A 20,907-nucleotide genomic window follows, 5' to 3' on the forward strand; every position below is an offset into this window, starting at 1 on the left:
CCTGCAAAGGATTCTATAAGGGCTCTTGTGTCCCCCATAAGGGAATAAGGGCAGATTTACGTTTATTACAGTAGGCAAACTAAGGCCCAGGGGCCAGATCCGGGCCAATCGCCTTCTAAATCCAGCCCGCGGACAGTCCGGGAATCAGTGTGTTTTTACTTGAGTAGAATGTGTGCTTTTACTAGAAATGCATCTCTGGGTTATTTGTGGGGCATAGGAATTCGTTCATATTCCGCCCCCCAAATATAGTCCGGCCCTCCACAAGGTCTGAGGGACAGTGGACCGGCCCCCTGCTGAAAAAGTTTGCTGACCCCTGCTCTAGATGCATCTTCGTAGCACGGACAGCTGCACCAGTTGCATTTCTGCCTGTGGTCCAGCTGCCGCAGACTAAGGGAAAATGCTTGCCTGGGTCTGGGGCCGATATCCAACCCTTTGAGAATGCATTGAAAATGCTGCAGGATTCCTTAGTTTGCCCCCCACATTTCTACAGCCGCTTCCTTAGCTGATTCCCCCTTTAAAACATCTTTGCTGCGTTTCCCCTTTACCTCTCTCATTTAAAGGTTGCAACTTGAAGCCGGCGTCTGATTGGTCGGAACTCTGCGATGCCGCCTTCTGGTTGGTTCCCGCGGCTTCCTCCCCGTTTTCCGAAGAGCATTGGGTTAACCTACTTGCCTTTCTTTGAGGGGGGGGGGAGGCAAAGGAAGAATCTAAATATAGATACTTTCAGCTAGGGATATTTGAGGCTGAACTCTGCTGAGAAAATACATATAAGCATAAATGCTTTAGGAGCTATGTTCTGTAGCAATGCGTAATGGGTTGTTCTTCTCGGGGGCGGGGGAATGCAGATACCCCCCCGCCTTGCTAAGAGAATGGTCCATTCCAAATTAAGGAACAGGGAGGGGTTACCCCTTTCCATGCGTGCTTTGCTCCCAGTTTGGGATTCCTTTTTGCAAAGCCTCTACAGAGAGAGATATATACAGTGTATATACGTAGAATGCTGCTTCCTCTGTTACAGAGAACGCTACCCAGGGTGGGGTGAGTTTGGATTATTGGGGGGGGGGGAGATTATTTGGGGAGGGGGGCAAATCTTCTCTTCCCTGTCTTGAATCCCGATTTTCCAAGTGTGGGGCAGTCAGGCTGAAACCACCCCATCGCAAACTGTGCTCCTGTATATAATAATAATAATAGTAGTTTATTTATACCCAGCCCATCTGGGTATAAATGGGTGGCTTCCAACAAAACATTAAAATACAGTAGTCTGTTAAACATTAAAAGCTTCCCTAAACAGGGCTGCCTTCAGATGTCTTCTAAAAGTTTGGTAGTTGTTTTTCTCTTTGACATCTGATGGGAGGGCGTTCCACAGGGCAGGGGCCACTACGGAGAAGGCCCTTTGCCTGGTTCCCTGTAGCTTTGCTTCTCGCAATGAGGGAACCTCCAGAAGGCCCTCTGCGTTGGACCTCAGCGTCCAGGCAGAATGATGGGGGTGGAGACGCTCAACACTTTGAATTGTGCTCAGAAATGTACTGGGAGCCAGTGTAGGTCTTTCAAGACTGGTGTTATATGGTCTCGGCGGCCGCTCCCAGTCTAGCTGTCGCATTCTGGATTAGTTGTAGTTTCCTGGCTGGCTTTTATATTGGGTATTGCAGAGCCCTTCTTATAGAAGTCTGAAAGTGACCCACCCCATTTTGAAAGGAAGGTCTTCTTGCCACTGTCTGATCACCCTTCGGGCTGGTGGTGGGGAGTCCGGAGCCCTTAGTTCTAGGGGTATCTCTGGAGTAACCTCCTTCCTTGCGTGCAAAAGTACCCCTCCAGTAAACGAAGATCAAAACTGGGCAGTCCCTTCTATTTTTTGGGGGGGGGGATAGGGAACCTCCTAGTAGCCTCCCCAGGAATTACTTTCCTATTCATTCGTCAATGAATAGCCCCCTTCTACTGATTCCTGACTTAAGGGCCCCTTCCAGAGTTTGACTGCAAGCCTAACTTCACTTAACCTGTGAGTTAAGCTCCATTCAATTCAATGGGACATTTAAGTATATATAGTTCAGCCACGATCTCTTTTTGTCTCCTGGATCTTACTCTCGTGCTGTTGTAAGGATTTGCAATTTCAAACTGTCAGTATTCTATTGGTGGGTGGTAGCAGGGGATCGATATCTGTATTTATTGAGTTGTTTCTAGCATTAGCCCTCCTTTGAGTAAACTAATAAACTTAATGGACATTGGCAAACTTGAGACCATTAATTTCAGTAGGTCTAATCTGGGTAAAACTAACTCATAGTATTTATCTCCTGGGACAGGCACCCGTTTTCCTCTCTTTTTATCTCCAGAAGCCTTTTGCTTTCTGAGACTTTGACCATGCCCGAAAAGAGCAATTTCCCCAAATTCAGATAACCTGGAAAAAAACAAACCTGGGGGAGGGGTTGTTAGGCGTGTTTCCCTTTCTCCCTAGGCAGTCAAAGATTTTGCAAGGAGCTTCAAGGCAAGAACTTTGACAGAGGTCGGGTGGCTGCTCTGATGAAATTTTCTGGCCTGTTGTCAGCAAGTGGAATTTTTTCTCTCTCTCCCCCCACCAGCAAAAGAACTTCAGTGGGAGGTTAAAAGATGATTCGAGCTCTTAAAAATTAAACTGCAGGAGGGGAACGTCTGCATTTTTGCCCTTCAGAGTGCTTGCCTGAACTTATTTGGAAAAGAATTATTTATAGGCTTTAAATTAAATTGCTGATCCCTGGTTTTTCTGCTAAATTCATTATTATTGATAATTACCATACCCAACCTTCACCCTAAGGCGATCAGGTCCTTGAGATGGTAAAAACAATATGTGATTTTTAAAAAGACGCACTTGTGTTGTTGTTTTTTTAAATTCAGACTGAAATAAAAATAAAATAAAATATTTAAAAAGATAGCAACAGGGCAATAGTTCCCATTCGGCTTTGGCAGACTTGGCCAAATGGAAACATTGCAATTTCAGTGAGGTCTTAACACTCAAATCATTTGTCCATTTAGTTCAGTGCTGTCAACTCTGACTGGCAGCAGCTCTCCAGGGTTTCAGGCAGGGGCAATCTGAGCCCTAGCTAGAGATGCTAGTTATTGAATCTGGGAACTTCTACTATGCCCCTTTCAGATGCAGCTGAACTACAACTCCCACCGCTGCTGGCTGTGCTTGCTGGGCTGCTGGGATTTGTAGTTCAGCAACATTCAGAGGGCCTTAATTCTTAAGTCTATCTCTTGCCTCCCGTTGACATAGATTCCTGGTAATTCCCACAGTCCTGTTATCTCTATCTGCCTCGCACCTTTCCTTTCCTTATCGCAGCTAATGAGGGCTTGGATTTTATCAGCACTTGCATGAGATAACAGACCAGCAAAGCCACCATCTTAGGAAAGTAAACACACGCAGCCAGTCTGCTTTCCCCATGTCTCTCCAACTGCACTTGCCCTAAAGTTCTTAAAGAAAATTTGAGCTGGCTCGCTGGCCCGGTGCAGAGAAGAATGTCAAACTTTGCACCAAGACGCACAGGTCCAGCTACAGCATGCTGAGCAAACTGTTGAACTTTGGACTGAAGGCCAAAACGTTGGGCAGGCTGTGTTGGCAGTGGCAGCCTCCCTGTAGCAAGATCTTTTGCTAGCGCTGTTCATAGCTGTCAACCGTCCCTTATTTGGCGGGAAAGTCCCTTATCCCAGCGCTGTGTCCCGCTGCTGTCCTTTATTGATGATGTCCCTTAAATTTCCCGGGTTTCAAAGGAAGCAGTTCCTTTCCTTCCCTGCCTGCCGGCCAGGGAGGAGGGAGGCTCCAGCTGTGTTGCTTGGCTGCGTTGTTCACCCAATAAGGAGTCTAAGAACGACTGGGGGGGTGGAGCTTGCATGCCTTATGCCAATCAAATCAGCCGCGTTGCCTGGAGACTCACCTTTGCTCAGCGCTTCCCAGCAGAGAGGTGACAGTGGTTTTCCTTGCTGCATCCGCTTTGCCGGGTTGCTGCACTGTGGGAACCACTGCTTGAGGCTTCATTTGGCTGCTGGCTGGGCTTTCTGCATTTGGCTCGGAGGGGCTCAGAAGTTGAACATACCTGTGTTCGGAAAATTCCTTATTTTGGCTGCTGATCCCGTATTTTCGAGGCTGCTGGTTCCTTGTTTTCAAATCTGTAAGTTGACAGCTATGGCGCTGTTGTGGATGTCATTCTGTAGCCGTCATCTGCTACGGGTTTCCTGTAAAAGAACCCAGCAGCTTAATAGGGGGTAATTCCCAAAGGGACCCAGAACTAACATTTCTCCCTTTTCTTTCTCCCACCTGCCCCCCTACCAGGCTGCGATGGCAGCACCGGAGCACTGCAGAGGTGGCCAACGAACCCATTTTGGCATTCAAGTCCGGCAGCCCCGAACGAGCAGCTCTGCAGAAGGTACTGCATAGAGGAGATATACGCACTTTGGGCATCGTTGAACTTGACCATCGCTTGCCTTTACTGCCCCTCACTGCCTCCGTCACAACTCTGCCTTCTTTTAATGCTAGAATGGGGAACCCTTGGCCTTCCAGATGTTGCTGCTACAGCTGATGGGAATTGGGAGTCTAGCAACATCTGGAAAGCCCACAGTTCCTCCATCCCTAAACAAGACCACCACTTGCCTTTACTGCTCCCAGCTACCGTATTTTTCCATGTATAACACGCCCCCGGGTATAAGACTAAAAATTGGGGACTAAAAATTGAGAAAATGGGGGGAGATTGCCAGTTGCTGAACTTTTTTGGGGGGAATTTCCTAGACTTGTTGAAAATTGCTCACCCTCAGGACTGCCACAACCAATCGCACACACATCCACAAAGCCACCAATCATCTGCACACTCGCCGAAAGCAAGCGCCAATTGCCCGCCCAATTGCTGCAGCAGCCAATAGCCAGCGGACCTCCACGCATCCACCAATAACATGGAAAAACGCCACTAGCAGTCTCCTACTTGCTGCAGCCAACAGTCGCCTGTCCCAACTCTCCACTATCCGTGTATAAGACGAGCCCCAATTTTTTGCATAATTTTAAAATAAAAAACCCTCGTCCTATACACGGAAAAATACGGTACTTCCATCAGCTACTGTTTTCCTTGTGCATTTTTTCCTTGTTCATACCTACTTCCTTGGCTTATGGGGCTTTTCATGCTAAAGCCTTTTTACTGTTATGCCGACTTAGGTACCCTAATTCGAAGCATCCTCAGATTTTGCATCCTATTCAACTTCTAGAGTGTCATGCTGTTTTGGAAGAAGGTAAAGGTACCCCTGACCGTTAGGTCCAGTTGTGGACGACTCTGGGGTTGTGGCGCTCATCCCGCTTTATTGGCCAAGGGAGCCGGCGTACAGCTTCCGAGTCATGTGGCCAGCATGACTAAGCCACTTCTGGTGAACCAGAGCAGCGCACGGAAACGCTGTTTACCTCTCCGCCGGAGCAGTACCTATTTATCTACTTGCACTTTGATGTGCTTTCAAACTGCTAGGTTGGCAGGAGCAGGGACCGAGCAACGGCAGTTCACCCCGTCGCAGGGATTCGAACTGCCGACCTTCCAGTCGGCAAGCCCTAGGCTCTGTGGTTTAGACCACAGAGCCACCTACGTCCCTTTGGAAGAAGTTACATAACCCGTAATCTTACATATACATGTATGGGTCTGAGTGACAGACGTCTTTGTTACATATCTTTAGGCACCAGGCAGAAACATTATTTTTCCCTCAGGCTTTTGGCTACTTCAACCATTTATAACCTTTTAAACTTGTTCTTGTTTTTGTTTGTTACTATATTATGTATTTTTATGTTGTAAATTACTCTGTGATCCTTGGATAAAGGGCAGTATAGAAATTTAATTAATAATTGTAGTTGTAATAATAATAATAATTTTAATGCAGAGATGGGGAATGAACCCATGGCTTGCAGATATTGCTGAACTACAGTTCCCATCCTGTGTTAGAAACTCAGATATATTAGCTGGGCACCAAATGGCTCTTAACTCTTTCTGTAGGCTCTAAATGATTTGAAAGGCAAGACCGAGTCCATCCCTTGTGTCGTCGGAGGAGAGGAGGTGTGGACGGCCGATGTGAGGTATCAAGTCTCGGTGAGTTCCGTCGGCAAACTTCCGCATATATCTATATTTTGTTAGTGCCCTGACATAGCCCTGTGATGAATTTTCCCTCCACTTCCCAAAATCACTAAGCTGTCGAGATTTTGTTTTTAGATTTTGTTTGGGAAGGATAACCTCTCTGTCGCTGGAGCCTGTGTAGCAGTTTGAGTGTCAGGCTAGGATCTGGGAGAGCCGGGTTCAAATCCCGACTCAGCCGTAAAGCTCTCTGTGGGAACCTTGGGGGCCAGTTTCTGCTTTTGCTTACCTCACTGGGTTGTTGCTGGGATTAAATGAGGCCAAGGAGGAACTATGTACACCCCTCGAGCTCCCTGGAGAAAAAGGCGGGATATAAATCCAATGAAAGAATATCTTGTTGGGATTAGTTGCTACCTGGGTAGCCCTTGGTATGATCTTGAAATATTCCTTGAAATATCTTTTGGAATGCCAATGGGCTTTATTCCTAGCTAAGACTACTGCTATCCTATATAAACTTAAAGGTAAAGGGACCCCTGACCGTTAGGTCCAGTCGTGACCGACTCTGGGGTTGCTGCGTTCATCTCGCTTTACTGGCCGAGGGAGCCGGCGTACAGCTTCCAGCATGACTAAGCCGCTTCTGGCGAACCAGAGCAGTGCACGGAAACGCCGTTTACCTTCCTGCCAGAGCGATATCTATTTATCTACTTGCACTTTGATGTGCTTTTGAACTGCTAGGTTGGCAGGAGCTGGGACTGAGCAACAGGAGCTCACCCCGTTGCGGGGATTCAAACCGCCGACCTCCAGATCGGCAAGCCCTAGGCTGTGTGGTTTAACCCACAGCACCACCCGCATCCCTTGCGCCACCTGGGAGTAAATCCCGTTGAAACCTGGGAGATGGGGCTGGCTTCTGAGTAGACGGGCAGAACGTTACAATAAGGACCTCCAAAAATACCTTTTTCTTTTCTTTTTCAGCCTTTCAACCATTCCCACAAAGTGGCCAAATACTGCTACGCAGATAAGGTGAGCAGTGCCTGCGTCGGAAGCCGTGTCTGGCGGCAGATGAGCTGCTTGGGCATGGATAGTTTCCTGGTGACAGAAATGGGTTTTCCTGCATGCTCTACCTGTTGAGCTACAGTCCCTCTCTTACTTCCCACGGCGGCCAATCAAATACCTCTGGTTGGCCCACCAGCAGGGTGCAAAACTCCCCACCATCCAGTACTCAGATGAATGCTGCTGTCCTGTGGCAGGGAGTGCCACCGGTGCTGTGTGCATCGAGGAAGTTGCATCGAGGAAGGTGGAGGAAGTTATTCTCTCTATTCTCTCCAAACTGCATTTAATTCTTATACACCTCCCCTGTCGTCTTCTCTGCCAACCAGGACTTGCTGAACAAGGCCATTAACGCCGCAGTGGCCGCCCGAAGGGAATGGGACCTACGGCCTGTCCAGGACCGTGCAGAGATATTTTTCAAAGCGGCCAACCTGCTGAGCGGTCCCAGGAGAGCAGAAATCTTGGCCAAGACCATGGTGGGACAGGTGTGTGGTGTGTTGCGTGTCTAAAACCCCAGAAGGCTGAGCAAGGGATTATGGGAGATGTTTCTGTGGTTAGGGCCAGGTGCGCAACCTGGGAGTCATTTTGGACTCACAGCTGTCCATGGAGGCACAGGTCAAATCCGTGTCCAGGGCAGCTGTTTACCAGCTCCACCTGGTACACCGGCTGAGACCCTATCTGCCCGCGGACCGTCTCGCCAGAGTGATGCATGCTCTGGTTATCTCCCGCTTGGACTACTGCAACGCGCTCTACGTGGGGCTACCTTTGAAGGTGACCCGGAAACTACAACTAATCCAGAATGCGGCAACCAGCCTGGTGACTGGGAGCACCCGCCGGGACCACATAACACCAGTCTTGAAAGACCTACATTGGCTCCCAGTACGTTTCCGAGCACAATTCAAAGTGTTGGTGCTGACCTTGAAAGCCCTAAACGGCCTCGGTCCAGTATACCTGAAGGAGCATCTCCACCCGCATAGTTCTGCCCTGAGTTGCAGCTCTGAGGGCCTTCTGGCGATTCCCTGACTGCGAGAAGCCAAGATACAGGGAACCAGGTAGAGGGCCTTCTCAGTAGTGTCACCCGCCCTGTGGAATGCCCTCCCACCAGATGTCAAAGAGAACAACAACTACCAGACTTTTAGAAGACATCTGAAGGCAGCCATGTTTAGGGAAGCTTTTAATGTTTGATGCATTATAGTATTTTAATATTTTTTTGGAAGCCGCCCAGAGTGGCTGGAGAAGCCCAGCCAGATGGGCAGGGTATAAATAAATTATTATTATTATTATTATTATTATTATTATTATTATTATTATTAGGACCCTTCTCTGCCTTCCTGCGGGCTGTGTTGAGTTAGAAACAAAAATCTGAAAGAAGAAGCAATATCCTTTACGGTGGATACTCGGGTTGCGAACGTGACCCATTTGGGAAGCACGTTTGCAACCTGCAGTGTTCGCAACTTCCATCTGCGCATGCACGGGTTGTGATTCGGCGCTTCTGCGTATGCTCAAAGCGCGATTTAGCACTTCTGCGCATGCAGGGCCACCGAAACCCGGAAGTAACCCGTTCCAGTACTTCCAGGTTTCGCCGGTCCGCAACCCAAAAAAACGCAACCTGAAGTGTCTGTAACGCAAGGTATGACTGTATTTCTTTCTTTTACTAAAATTTTATATACCGTATTTTTCGCACTATAGGACGCACCGGTCCATAGGACGCACCTAGATTTGGGGGGGGACGGGGATAAAGGGGAAAAAAATTATTTCCCCTCCCCCAGAATGGCACCCAGAGCCATGCCGAAGCTGCGCGCAGCTTTGGCATCGCTCTGGGAGCTTGCGGGGCTGGGGGAGGAGGAAGCCCTCCGCCAGCCTCCAAACCATGTCGGGAGACAGCGGGAGGGCGCGCTGCGCCTCTCCCGCTGTCTCCCGAGTTTGCGGGGCTGGCGACGGGGAGGAGCAGGCCTCTCCCCCCGCCAGCCTTCTAACCAAGTCGGGGGACAGCGGGATGGCGGCGTTCCGCCTCCCTGCTGTCCCCCGAGCTTGTGGGGCTGGCGGTGGGGCTCTCCTGAAGCCTGGAGAGCGAGAGGGGTCGGTGCGCACCAACCCATCTCTCTCTCCAGGCTTCAGCGAAAGCCTGCATTCGCACCATAGGATGCACACACATTTCCCCTTCATTTTTGGAGGGGGAAAAGTGCGTCCTATAGTGCGAAAAATACAGTACTACTTGATTGCAGGGGGTGGACCCTTGGCAGTCCCTTCCAATTCTACAGTCCTTGGATTGTATGATTGCAAAAGAAAAGAAACCCAATATTTTTGCACCTAGTCTTTGGAACTCCCTGCCCCTTGACACCGGGCAAGCATCTTCACCATACACCTTCTGGTGCCTGCTGAAAACGTTTTTGATTAGGCAAAGCCAACCCAGACACGTAGAATGCTTGCGAGGGTTTTGATCCGATTTTTAACACCTTGTTGATTTTTGTTATTTTTTTCCAGTGTTTCAAATGTTTGATTTTAACTTTTTTTAAAAAAAGTAATAATTTGATTGTTCTGCTCATTTTTTGTGAACGCTGGACGCGTATTATGTGGTAGCTCCGTGTTAAGGGGAGGGAAGCAGAGGCCAGTGTGGATAAGGGACCAAACATGAACTTGGTAGAATGGCAACTTTGGAAAGTTTTGTTTCTTTAAACCAGGCAAAGACCGTCATCCAGGCGGAGATTGACGCGGCTGCGGAGCTCATCGACTTCTTCCGTTTCAATGCCAAATACGCCGTGGAGCTGGAGGAACAGCAGCCGCTCAGCATTCCCCCCAGTACCAACAGCATGATCTATCGGGGGCTGGAGGTGGGGCACAAAGGTTGTTCCCCCCTGGGGTGGGGTACCCTCTATGCGACAGTCAAGATAGAGACCATTGTGACTGCGGGGGGGGGGGGGAGAGATTTGGACCAGGAAATCCTTGATGGTTCCTTCCAACTCTGTAATTCTATGATCATAAAGACAACAATCCATGGAGGCGCAGGTTAATTCTGTGTCCAGGGCAGCTGTTTACCAGCTCCATCTGGTCCGCAGGCTGAGACCCTACCTGCCCGTGGACTGTCTTGCCAGAGTGGTGCATGCTCTGGTTATCTCCTGCTTGGACTACTGCAATGCGCTCTACGTGGGGCTACCTTTGAAGGTGACCCGGAAACTGCAACTAATCCAGAATGCGGCAGCTAGACTGGTAATTGGGAGCGGCCGCCGAGACCACATAACACCGGTCCTGAAAGATCTACACTGGCTCCCATTACGTTTCTGAGCACGATTCAAAGTGTTGGTGCTGACCTTTAAAACCCTAAATGGCCTCAGCCGATTATACCTGAAGGGGTGTCTCCACCCCATCATTCTGCCCGGACGATGAGGTCCAGCGCCTTCTGGTGGTTCCCTCACTGTGAGAAGTGAGGTTACAGGGAACCAGGCAGAGGGCCTTCTCGGTAGTGGCACCCGCCCTGTGGAACGCCCTCCCACCAGATGTCAAAGAGAAGAACAACTACCAGACTTTTAGAAGACATCTGAAGGCAGCCCTATTTAGGGAAGATTTTAATGTTTAACAGACCACTGTATTTTAATCTTTTGTTGGAAGCTGCCCAGAGTGGCTGGGGAAACCCAGCCAGATGGGCGGAGTATAAATTATTATTATTATTATTATTATTATTATTATTATTATTAAGCACTTTGCTAAATGGCAGGGAGCCATTCGCCCCCGACTTCTGACCATCAGCCCCACCCACCCACCTTTTCTGACTTCTGCATGGTTTCAAGCTTGCCTGTGCACAATGAGGGCTAGAAGCTTTGCAGGGCTGTGTTTGTTTGTTTTTTAATTAAAGAGAAGTTTCTCAGGGAGCTGCAGCCCTGTTCATATTTTTTTTAAAAAAGATGCTACAGACGCTTTTTCGGGCTCATTCGCTCGCTCGCTTGTGCCTCCCCCCCCCCCCCCGAGAAACTCTTCCGTGGCTGCTTATTCCACGGTCTTAATTCATCCTTTTTTCCCTACTCCTGCAGGGTTTTGTTGCTGCCGTCTCCCCCTTCAACTTCACCGCCATCGGAGGAAACCTGGCAGGAGCTCCCGCTTTGATGGTGAGTAATCGGGGTGGTGGTGGCGGCTGGGTGGCTCTTTGGTGTTCCGTCCTCCCCCCCCCCCAGCCAGTTGCAGGGGGAATTTTGGGGAGAAGTGTTTCTCCCCCCTCCCCACGTATTTCTACACTCAGCCCTGTGCTTTTTGAACACCAGGGGGGGTCCCTCCTGCTGCCTGCTGAGCATCTCACGGGGAAAGCGTTCCGGTTCTTAAACATTACCCTCCCTCCCCTCGCCATCCTCTGGACATTTTTTTAAAAGAGGTCTTTTTTTAAAACTAGGAAACTTCCTCGAAGTTTGCTAGGCAATCCTGAGACACGGAGGAGAGTGGGTTAGGGACAAAAGCACATACCCAGTCTCTCAAATTCAAGAACGTAAGAATTTAGGAATAATCAGGCCACTGTCCCAACTAGTCCCTCAAGCACAAGGGCCTTCTCCGCAACCATAGAGGTTGGTAGCCATCACTGCCTCCAGTGGCAGGCAGTTCCATAGTTTATACGCTGCATGAAGAAGTTATTTCTTTTATCTGTCTTGAATCTTCCAACGTTCGGCTATGAGAGAGGGAGAAAATATTTTCTCTCTCTGCTTTCTCCATGCCTCACCCAAATTTGTAAACTTCTATCATGGCCCCTCTTCCTTGCTTTTTCTCAAAGCCAGGGTTTCCCAAACTTGGGCCTCCAGCTGTTTTTGGACTACAATTCCCATCATCCATGACCACTGGCCCTGCTAGACATGGATGATGGGAGTTGTAGTCCAAAAACAGCTGGAGACCCAAGTTTGGGAAACCCTGCTCTAAACTAAAAAGTCCCAAATGATGTAACCTTTCGTCGCAGGGGAGTCTCTCCACCCCCTCGATCGCTTTAGTTGCCCTGTTCTGAAACCTTTTGAAACTCTACAGTGGCCTGTTGAGGTGAGGCTCAACCTGGGAAAGTCTTTTGTAGCTGCAGGGTTTATCCCTGCCATCTCCAGGTAGGCTTGATATGTCCTCTTTGTGAAGCTGCCAGTCAGTGTAGACAATACTGAGCTATATGTGCCAATTGGTCTGATAAGGCAGCTTCCTGTTCAGTGTTCAGCCTGCTGAGTGAGACCACCTATTCTTGTCTCTCCTACTACTTGTCCCCAAGCGACTGGCATTTTGGAGATAGACTGCCCCCGTACACGAAGGCTCCATTCCATGCCACAGTGGCTATTTAAGAACATGCAAAGGCCCAAAGTCAAGCCAGCCTCCTGCTTCCCACGCCAGCTGATCAGATGCCTCTGGGAAGCCCATAATCAGGGCACGAAGGCCACAGCCCTCTGCCTTTGTTTCTCCAAAGCAGCTGGCATTCTCAGGTACACTGCCCCTGAACTTGGAGGTTACATTTGCCGTATTTTTCGCCCTATAGGATACACTTTCCCCCCTCCAAAAACGAAGGGGAAATGTGTGTGCGTCCTATGGGGCGAATGCAGGCTTTCGCTGGAGCCTGGAGAGCGAGAGGGGTCAGTGCGCACCGACCCCTCTCGCTCTCCAGGCTTCAGGAAGCTCTCCGCAACCCTTGGGAGCCCGGTACGAAGTCGCGCCGGTCTCCCAAGAGTTGCGCAGAGCTGCCTGCGTCCCGGGCTTTGGGCAGCTCTGCGCAAGCCTGGGAGACCGGCGCGACTTCCCGCCGGGCTCCCTAGGCTTGCGGATAGCAGCCTGTTCTGCTGCGCCTGGGGGGGAAATAATTTTTTTTTCTTTATTCCCCCACCAAAACTAGGTGTGCCCTATAGGGCGAAAAATACGGTAACTGTCCTAACTAAATACCAGTTGCAAGGCGGGTGGACTAGAATCCCTTCCAGCTCTACAATTCTATGATTCTGTGACAAATCTGATTTGCTTTGTGGCCTTTGCTTTCTCCCAGGGGAACGTGGTCCTCTGGAAACCTAGCGACACAGCCATGCTGTCCAGCTATGCCGTCTACAAGATCCTTTTGGAAGCGGGGCTCCCGCCCAACGTCATCCAGTTCGTCCCGGCCGACGGCCCCGTTTTTGGCGATACAGTGACCGCCTCGGAGCACCTTTGTGGGCTCAACTTCACCGGCAGTGTACCGTGAGTTAGGAGGGGTGGGAGACCTCCTGTTTGTAGGCTGCCACCGATTTGAAGTTCTATTTACAGGTTGTTCAATTTCCTGTTCATAGGCTGCCACTTCCTGGAAGACCTGTTTACGGGATGCTCAGCTTCCTGTTTAAAAGCTTCCACTTCCTGGAGGTCATGTTTGTGGGCAGCTCAGCTTCCTATTTATAGGCTGCCACTTTCTGGAAGACATTTATAGGCTGCCACTTCCTGGAAGAGTTGTTTCCCGGGATGCTCAACTTCCTGCTTACACACTGACACTTCCTGGAAGTTGTATTTGCAAGTTTCTCAGCTTCCTGTTTATAGACTGATACTTCCTGCAAGATGAATTTGCAGCATCCTCAACTTCTTGTTTATAGGTACCACTTCCTGGAAGAGTTGAGTGTAAACAGCTTCCTGCTTACATACTGACACTTCCTGGAAGTTGTATTTGCAAGTTGCTCAACTTCCTGTTTATAGACTGATACTTCCTGCCAGATGAATTTGCAGCATGCTTGACTTCCTGTTTATAGGCACCACTTCCTGGAAGAGTTGTTTACGTGTAAACAGCTTCCTCCTTACATACTGACACTTCCTGGAAGTTGTATTTGCAAGTTTCTCAGCTTCCTGTTTATAGACTGATACTTCCTGCAAGATGAATTTGCAGCATGCTTGACTTCCTGTTTATAGGTACCACTTCCTGGAAGAGTTGTTTACGGGATGCTGAGCTTCCTGCTTACACACTGACACTTCCTGGAAGTTGTCTTTGCTTGTTGCTCAACTTCCTGTTTATAGGTTGACACTTCCTGTCCGCAGCAGAGTGCAGGAGAGGCAAAGCCAGAAGTACTTCATTTCGTTCTCTCTCTCCCCCCTCTTTTTTTTTCTTTTTGATTTCAAGTGTGACCAAACTCTTGCTTTTGAAAACAATAAAAATGCTAATGCTGTCACACCAGGAGTCCCACACTCCGGCGCTAATTTATGAGCTCCCTACCTTTTAAGGAGCAGGGGCGCATCCGAGCGTGGCGCTCGTTCAGAGGTTTAGAGGAGGCTGGCGCTTCTAATAGCCTCGCAGTCTTCTGAGAGCCAGAGAATGCAGGAGAGGGGGGTCAGGCCGGGGTGGAAATGGCAACTCCCGCTCGCCCCAGAAAACAGCAAATTGTAATGGGAGGGAGAGAGAGAATCTGCTGATGCAGCCTCTGCCAGAAATTAAGCGGCTGGCTGGTGGCAAACAGAGAATTGGTGCCCCGAGAATTGTAGAATTGTTAGAGCTGGAAGGGACTCCACAGGGACATCTAGTCCTACCCCCTAGAGATTGGATCCAGGATCACATACAATATGTTTAGGGGCAGGCTTGACAGATCGAAACAGAAATTATAATCTATAATTATGTGTGTATATAATTATTATATAATTATGTGTGTGTGTAACATCACTGTTCATATGAACATCGGAAGAGCCTGAGTTCTGAAATTCTGCATCATGAGAGCCAGTGTGGTGTAGTGGTTAAGAGCGGTAGATTCGTAATCTGGGGAACCGGGTTCGATTCCCCGCTCCTCCACATGCAGCTGCTGGGTGACCTTGGGCCAGTCACACTTCTCTGAAGTCTCTCAGCCTCACTCACCTCACAGAGTGTTTGTTGTGGGGGAGGAAGGGAAAGGAGAATGTTAGCCGCTTTGACACTCCTTCGGGTAGTGATAAAGCGGGATATCAAATCCAAACTCTTCTTCTTCTTCTTCTTCTTCTTCTTCTTCTTTTCCTTCCCTCCTTTCCAGAACCTTCAAACGCCTCTGGAAGCAGGTCTCCGAGAACCTGGATCGGTACCGCACCTTCCCACGGCTTGCTGGGGGTAAGCATCTGATGTGGGTGATGCCGCCCCAATTCTCCACGGAGGCCGGAAAGACTTGAGTTGTTCCTTGCATGAGTTGCTGTTATTTACTCCTTTCCCCCAAGGAGCTAAGAACATACCAACAGCCTGCTAGATCAGGACACATGGCTCATCTTGCCCAGAATCCTGTCCTCACAGTGCCCAAGCTGATGCCTCAGATCCTGAGGCCAAGCAGGATCTGAGCCCCAGAGCCCTCTCCCCATCCTGCCTCGTTTAGCAACTGGTATTCAGAAGCATAGCTGCCTCCAGCTGTAGCCATTGTGGTTGTTAGTCACTCAGTGAATGCATGGAGTGCTCAGGCAGGTTGGAAATAAACAGATATGCGCTGTGCGATGTGCAGCGAACCTTTGGAACTCGCTGCTGCAGGACCTGAGCAGAACAGCAACTCTCCCCACCCCTCAAGGCTCTTAGGAGAGAGCACCCTTGTCCTTGAGCTTTGCTTGTGGACTTCCTGTAATGGGCATCTGTTTGGCCACTGTGAGTACAGGATACTGTGCTAGATGGCTTGATCCAGCAAGGGTCTTCTTATATTCCTCCGGGAGGCATGTGGAGCCCTTCAGGCTGAAATTCAGGTGATGGTTTGCCCGGAGACTCTTGAGTTGCCTTCTGCCATGTTTCATTCATTCATTATACAACTGTACAATGGATGCTCGGGTTGCAAACGTGATCCGTGCGGGATGCACTTTCGCAACCGGCAGTGGCGCGTCTGCAGACACACGGGTTGCGATTCGGCGCTTCTGCGCATGCGCAAAGTGCGATTTAGCGCTTCTGCGCATGCGTGACCGCCGAAACCCGGAAGTCACCTGTTTCGGTACTTCTGGGTTTCGGCAGCATGTAACCCAAAAAAACGCAACCTGAAGCGTCTGTAACCCGAGGTATGACTGTACCTTGGTTTTCGAACAGCTTAGTTCTTGAACGTTTTGGCTCCCGGTTTGTGAACTAGTTTTGGAAGCCGAACGTCTGGTGGGGCTTCCGATTGGCTGCAGGGGCTTCCTGCAGCCAATCGGAAGCTGTGCTTTGGTTTCTGAACATTTTGGAAGTCGAACGGACTTCCGGAATGGATTCTGTTCGACTTCCAAAGTACGACTGTATTTCAGTGCTGCTTTTCACTCACCTGAGCCGCAAAGCGGCTTTGCATACAGTAATAACATAGCAGACCGTCACGACCGCAACATAAATTATATTAAAAACAAGCAACAATTCAGAGTTTGATTGGGGAGTGCGTGTGAGAGAGAGAGGATTTCGGCTCCCAGAAACTGCAGGAGAGTGTTGCCGCTGGACTCGGGTCATGCTCAGGGTACCAGACTGGCCGCTCTGAGAAGAGGACACGGGGCCAGGGTCCTGATCCAGCCGCAGGGCTCTTCCAACGTTCTCACGAAGCACGGAAGACGACGCCATGCTGCCGCTCAACTCCCGTGCCAAAGTCTCCCTTCTCTCTCTCCCTCTGCGCAGAATGCGGCGGCAAGAACTTCCACTTTGTCCACTCCTCGGCGGACGTGCCCAGCGTGGTGAGCGGGACCCTGCGCTCGGCCTTCGAGTACGGCGGGCAGAAGTGCTCGGCTTGCTCCCGCCTCTACGCCCCCGACTCTCTGTGGCCCCGCATCAAAGCTGCGCTCCTGGAAGAGCACCGGAAGATCAAAGTGGGCGATGTGAGTGGGAAGACTCCTCTCCCGCTGAAGGGGCTTTGCGGCTCAGCGGGTGGCTGATGGGATTAGAGGCTGCACTTGGCTGGCTGCTAATTCCCATTGAAGGCACCTCTTTATCCCCTGCTTTCCCCCTCCCCGCTTTCGGGACCATCCCTGCCCCCTCCCCGCAATGCCTGACACCCCCTTTCCCTACAGAACTCTCTCCTTCATCCTTAGTACAGTGGTACCTCGGGTTACATGCGCTTCAGGTTACATACGCTTCAGGTAACAGACTCCACTAACCCAGAAATAGTACCTCGGGTTAAGTACTTTGCTTCAGGATGAGAACAGAAATTGTGCTCTAGTGGCGCAGCAGTAGCAGGAGGCCCCATTAGCTAAAGTGGTGCTTCAGGTTAAGAACAGTTTCAGGTTAAGAACGGACCTCCGGAAAGAATTAAGTACTTAACCCGAAGTACCATTATACTCCCTCTCTCTCTCTCTCTCTCTCTCTCTCTGGCAATTAGAAATTAACTTGTTGCCTACACAGGCAAGGGTTGGTTGCACGGAACAGACTAATTAAAAAACAAACAAACCAACCACTGCCTTTTGCCATCCCCCCCCTTTTTCTTCAGAAAGCTATTGATGGCTACTAGCCATGGTGGCGGGACGCGGGTGGCGCTGTGGGTTAAACCACAGAGCCTAGGGCTTGCCGATCAGAAGGTCGGTGGTTTGAATCCCCATGATGGGGTGAGCTCCCGTTACTCAGTCCCTGCTCCTGCCAACCTAGCAGTTCGAAAGCACGTCAAAGTGCAAGTAGATAAATAGGTACCACTCTGGTGGGAAGGTAAACGGCGTTTCTGTGCACTGCTCTGGTTCGCCAGAAGCAGCTTAGTCATGCTGGCCACATGACCCGGAAGCTGTACGCCGGCTCCCTCGGCCAGTAAAGCGAGATGAGCGCCGCAACCCCAGAGTCGTCCACGACTGGACCTAATGGTCAGGGGTCCCTTTACCTTACTAGCCATGGTGGCAGTTCTCTGGCTCCACAGTCAGAGGCTGAGATGCTTCCGAGTCCCAGTTTCTGGAAAACACAGGAGGAGAGAGAGGGCCCTTGCTCCTAGATCCCACTTGCAGGTTCCCCCTTTGGGGCAGCTGGGCACTGCAATGTTGGGCTACTTGGGCCGTTGGCCTGGGTCAAGGCCGCAGGGCGGATTGCAACGTCAGAGCACAATATTGCAAGCCGTCGCAGTCACAAAAACAGGAGGGGTCCCCAAAACATGCGGTGGCTCCCCTTCCAGCCATAGATGGCGAGGGTTGAACCTAGATCCCTTCCCCATTCAAATCTCGTGCTCTGTGATTCATGTCTTCATTGAGCACATTCACAGAGTGCCTTAACAATCCGTCCTTTTTCCCGAGGAGATCTGGGAATTGTAGCTCTGTGTGGGGAAGAATAACTCTCAGCACCCGTAACAGACTACAGCTCCCTGAATTCTTTGGGGAAAGCATTGATGATAGTAGCTTCTGTACCTAAAGACACTGAACTTCATTTGGCAATTAATTACATTAGTTTCGGCCATTGCAGATAGCGAGATTAATGGTTTTTAGTGGGACTCGGAACTGTAGCGAGACTGGACCTAATGGTCAGGGGTCCCTTTACCTTTACCTTTATCATGTCACTTTAAACATTCATGGCTTCCTCTGAAGGGTTCTGGGAACTGTAGTTTGTTAAGGCTGCTGAGATTTGTTAGGCAGTTCCCCCATTCCCCTCCCAGAGCTACAATTTCCAAAGCAGTTTAGCAATCATTCCCTCTTCCCAGGGAATAACTCGGGAGGGGAAGAGGGATCTCAGACAACCTTCAGCACCTTTAACAAACTACAGTTCCCAGAATCCTTCAGAGGAAGCCAAAGCGGTGTTAAAATGGTATCACAGTACCTTCAACGTAAGACATGAACGCAGCCCTCGCTTTGGTGGGAGATGGGCAGAACAGAAACCAAGTGGCATCTCACATTTTTCTTCCTCGTTTCCTTTTCTCCCCAGCCGACAGATTTTGAGACGTTCTTCTCTGCTGTCATCGACCACAAGGTAACGGGCTTCATTCGTATCTCTTTTCCGGTCGCTCCAGTAATTCTGTACGGTGAAATCAGGATTTCTCTATGGAAATTCCGTCCCTGTGCACCTCTGACTGCCCCCTACGCTGGTTTTGTTCATTTATCCTTGCAGGCTTTTGGGATGCTGTAGGGTTGATCTCACTGGCCCAGTAGACTCTGCTCTAAGCTAGTGATTCCCTGCCTGTCTTTTGCTCTAGCGCCACCTGCTGTTTGGCTCCCTGCCTTCTGCCCTACTGGGCCCAGTGGGCGCCAACCGCCATCACTAATGGAGAATTGTATGGCCAAGCTGGGGTTCTTGCTTATTTTGAGCATCATACCGGATTCTAGATTATGGTTTCTGTAAAATCCATTTTGTGTCTTAGCTGCTGGTAGCCGCCACCCCAGGGCTTTTTTTTGAGAAAGATTGGGATGCAACAAATTTAGCAGCAACAACAACACATGTGCACACTCCTTATCCTTTGGCCAGTGCTTGCCCAGTCTTTTGCAGACCGAGGGCCACATTCCCTTCTAGGCAGGCTTTCGGGGGCCACGTGCCATGGTGGATGGGGGCAGAGGCAAAAGTGGGAGGGGCAACAAAGGTAAATTTTGCCTTTGCGCAGTAGGGTACTTTCAGGGCCGGATTTAGGTTGGGTGAGGCCCTAAGCTACTGAAGCTAATGGGGCCTTTTATATGTCCAGCTGTCAACAACAAATTGTCGCTGGTTTTTGTGTTGAATATATGCTATATGGTAATTGATGGACCCACACTACTGTTGCTGTATATAGGTTTTATATTACTTGATTTTTTATCTTATATTTTGGAAATGTACATCCAGTTTTTCCCCCTTTAAATTTTTTTGGGGCCCCCCAAGAGAGTGGGGCCCTAAGCTATAGCTTGTTTAACTTATACGTAAATCTGGCACTGGGTACTTTAATAAAACAGTCGCATGTCCTTCTCTATGCCCCCATCCAAGGAAGGAAGAGGCATTTTCAGAGTTCGAGGGAAGCACTTCCCAGCCAGGCTAAAACACTCTAGTGGGGTGCAAAGCAGGGGCAGTGAGGGGTGTGGCCTCAGAGGAGGGGGTGTGGCCTGGCGAGAGTCCTAGGGGCTGGACAGAGAGGCTTAGAGGACCTCATTTATTTACTAATTAACTTTGCTAGTTGCTTTATCTTGCCAAGGCAACCCAGAGCAACTTACAACTACACCCCTACAACATAGATGCATTAAAATCAAGGCGGGGTGGGGAAATGCGTCTCACCCACTTCTCAGAAGCCACAGATAGAGGTGGAAGGCTTGGTTGAAGAGGAATGTTTTTGCCTGGTGCCTAAAGGTGTATAATGAAGGTGCCAGGCGAGCCTCCCTGGGATGAGCATTCCACAGACGGGGAGCCACTGCAGTAAAGGCCCCGTTCATGTGTTGCCACCCTCCGGACTTCTCACAGAAGAGGCACATGAAGAAGGGCCCAGGGTCCAGGTCAGTTTTATGGGGAGAGTCTGTTGTTGAGGTATTGCGGTCCTGAGGCGTTTAAGGCTTTATACATTGAAAGCAGCACTTCGAATTGGGCCCAGAAACAAATTGGCAAGCAGCACAGTCGGGCCAGGATCGGTGCAATATGCTCATGCCATCTTGCTCCAGTGAGCAACCTGGCTACCAAATTCTGGACCAGCTTGAAGCCTCAGAACTATCCTCAGACGCAATTGCAGTAATCTAACCTAGAGATCTTTGTCCATGGAGTTTTCTTGGCAGGGATACTGGAGTGGCTTGCCGGTTCCTGCTCCAGGTGGATCATGTTTGGTCAAAACTCTCCACTATGACCTGCCCATCTTGGGTGGCCCTGCACGGCATAGCTCATAGCTTCTCTGAGTTATTCAAGCTCCTTCGCCACGGCAAGGCAGTGATCCATGAAGGGGCAATGATGAAATTAAAAGATGCCTGCTTCTTGGGAGAAAAGCAATGACAAACCTAGACAGCATCTTAAAAAGCAGAGACATCACCTTGCCGACAAAGGTCCATATAGTTAAAGCTATGGTTTTCCCAGTAG

General features: G+C 49.8%; 1 protein-coding gene across 1 annotated transcript in view; it reads left to right on the plus strand.

Moving 5' to 3' along the window:
• Positions 1-877: 877 nt before the first annotated feature.
• ALDH4A1 (aldehyde dehydrogenase 4 family member A1) overlaps positions 878-20,907 on the plus strand; it is a 28,609-nt gene continuing 8,579 nt past the window's right edge. The window contains exons 1-11 of the mRNA XM_081923659.1: positions 878-1,035; positions 4,295-4,388; positions 5,982-6,074; positions 7,029-7,076; positions 7,433-7,588; positions 9,785-9,934; positions 11,129-11,203; positions 13,081-13,268; positions 15,044-15,117; positions 16,609-16,805; positions 18,817-18,861. Of these exons, the coding sequence (XP_081779785.1) occupies positions 995-1,035; positions 4,295-4,388; positions 5,982-6,074; positions 7,029-7,076; positions 7,433-7,588; positions 9,785-9,934; positions 11,129-11,203; positions 13,081-13,268; positions 15,044-15,117; positions 16,609-16,805; positions 18,817-18,861 (1,161 nt within the window). The 5' untranslated portion in view covers positions 878-994. The remainder of the gene's footprint in view (positions 1,036-4,294; positions 4,389-5,981; positions 6,075-7,028; positions 7,077-7,432; positions 7,589-9,784; positions 9,935-11,128; positions 11,204-13,080; positions 13,269-15,043; positions 15,118-16,608; positions 16,806-18,816; positions 18,862-20,907) is intronic.

Source organism: Podarcis melisellensis, assembly GCF_964234715.1.
Source record: "Podarcis melisellensis genome assembly, chromosome: 8".
Taxonomy (NCBI): domain Eukaryota; kingdom Metazoa; phylum Chordata; class Lepidosauria; order Squamata; family Lacertidae; genus Podarcis; species Podarcis melisellensis.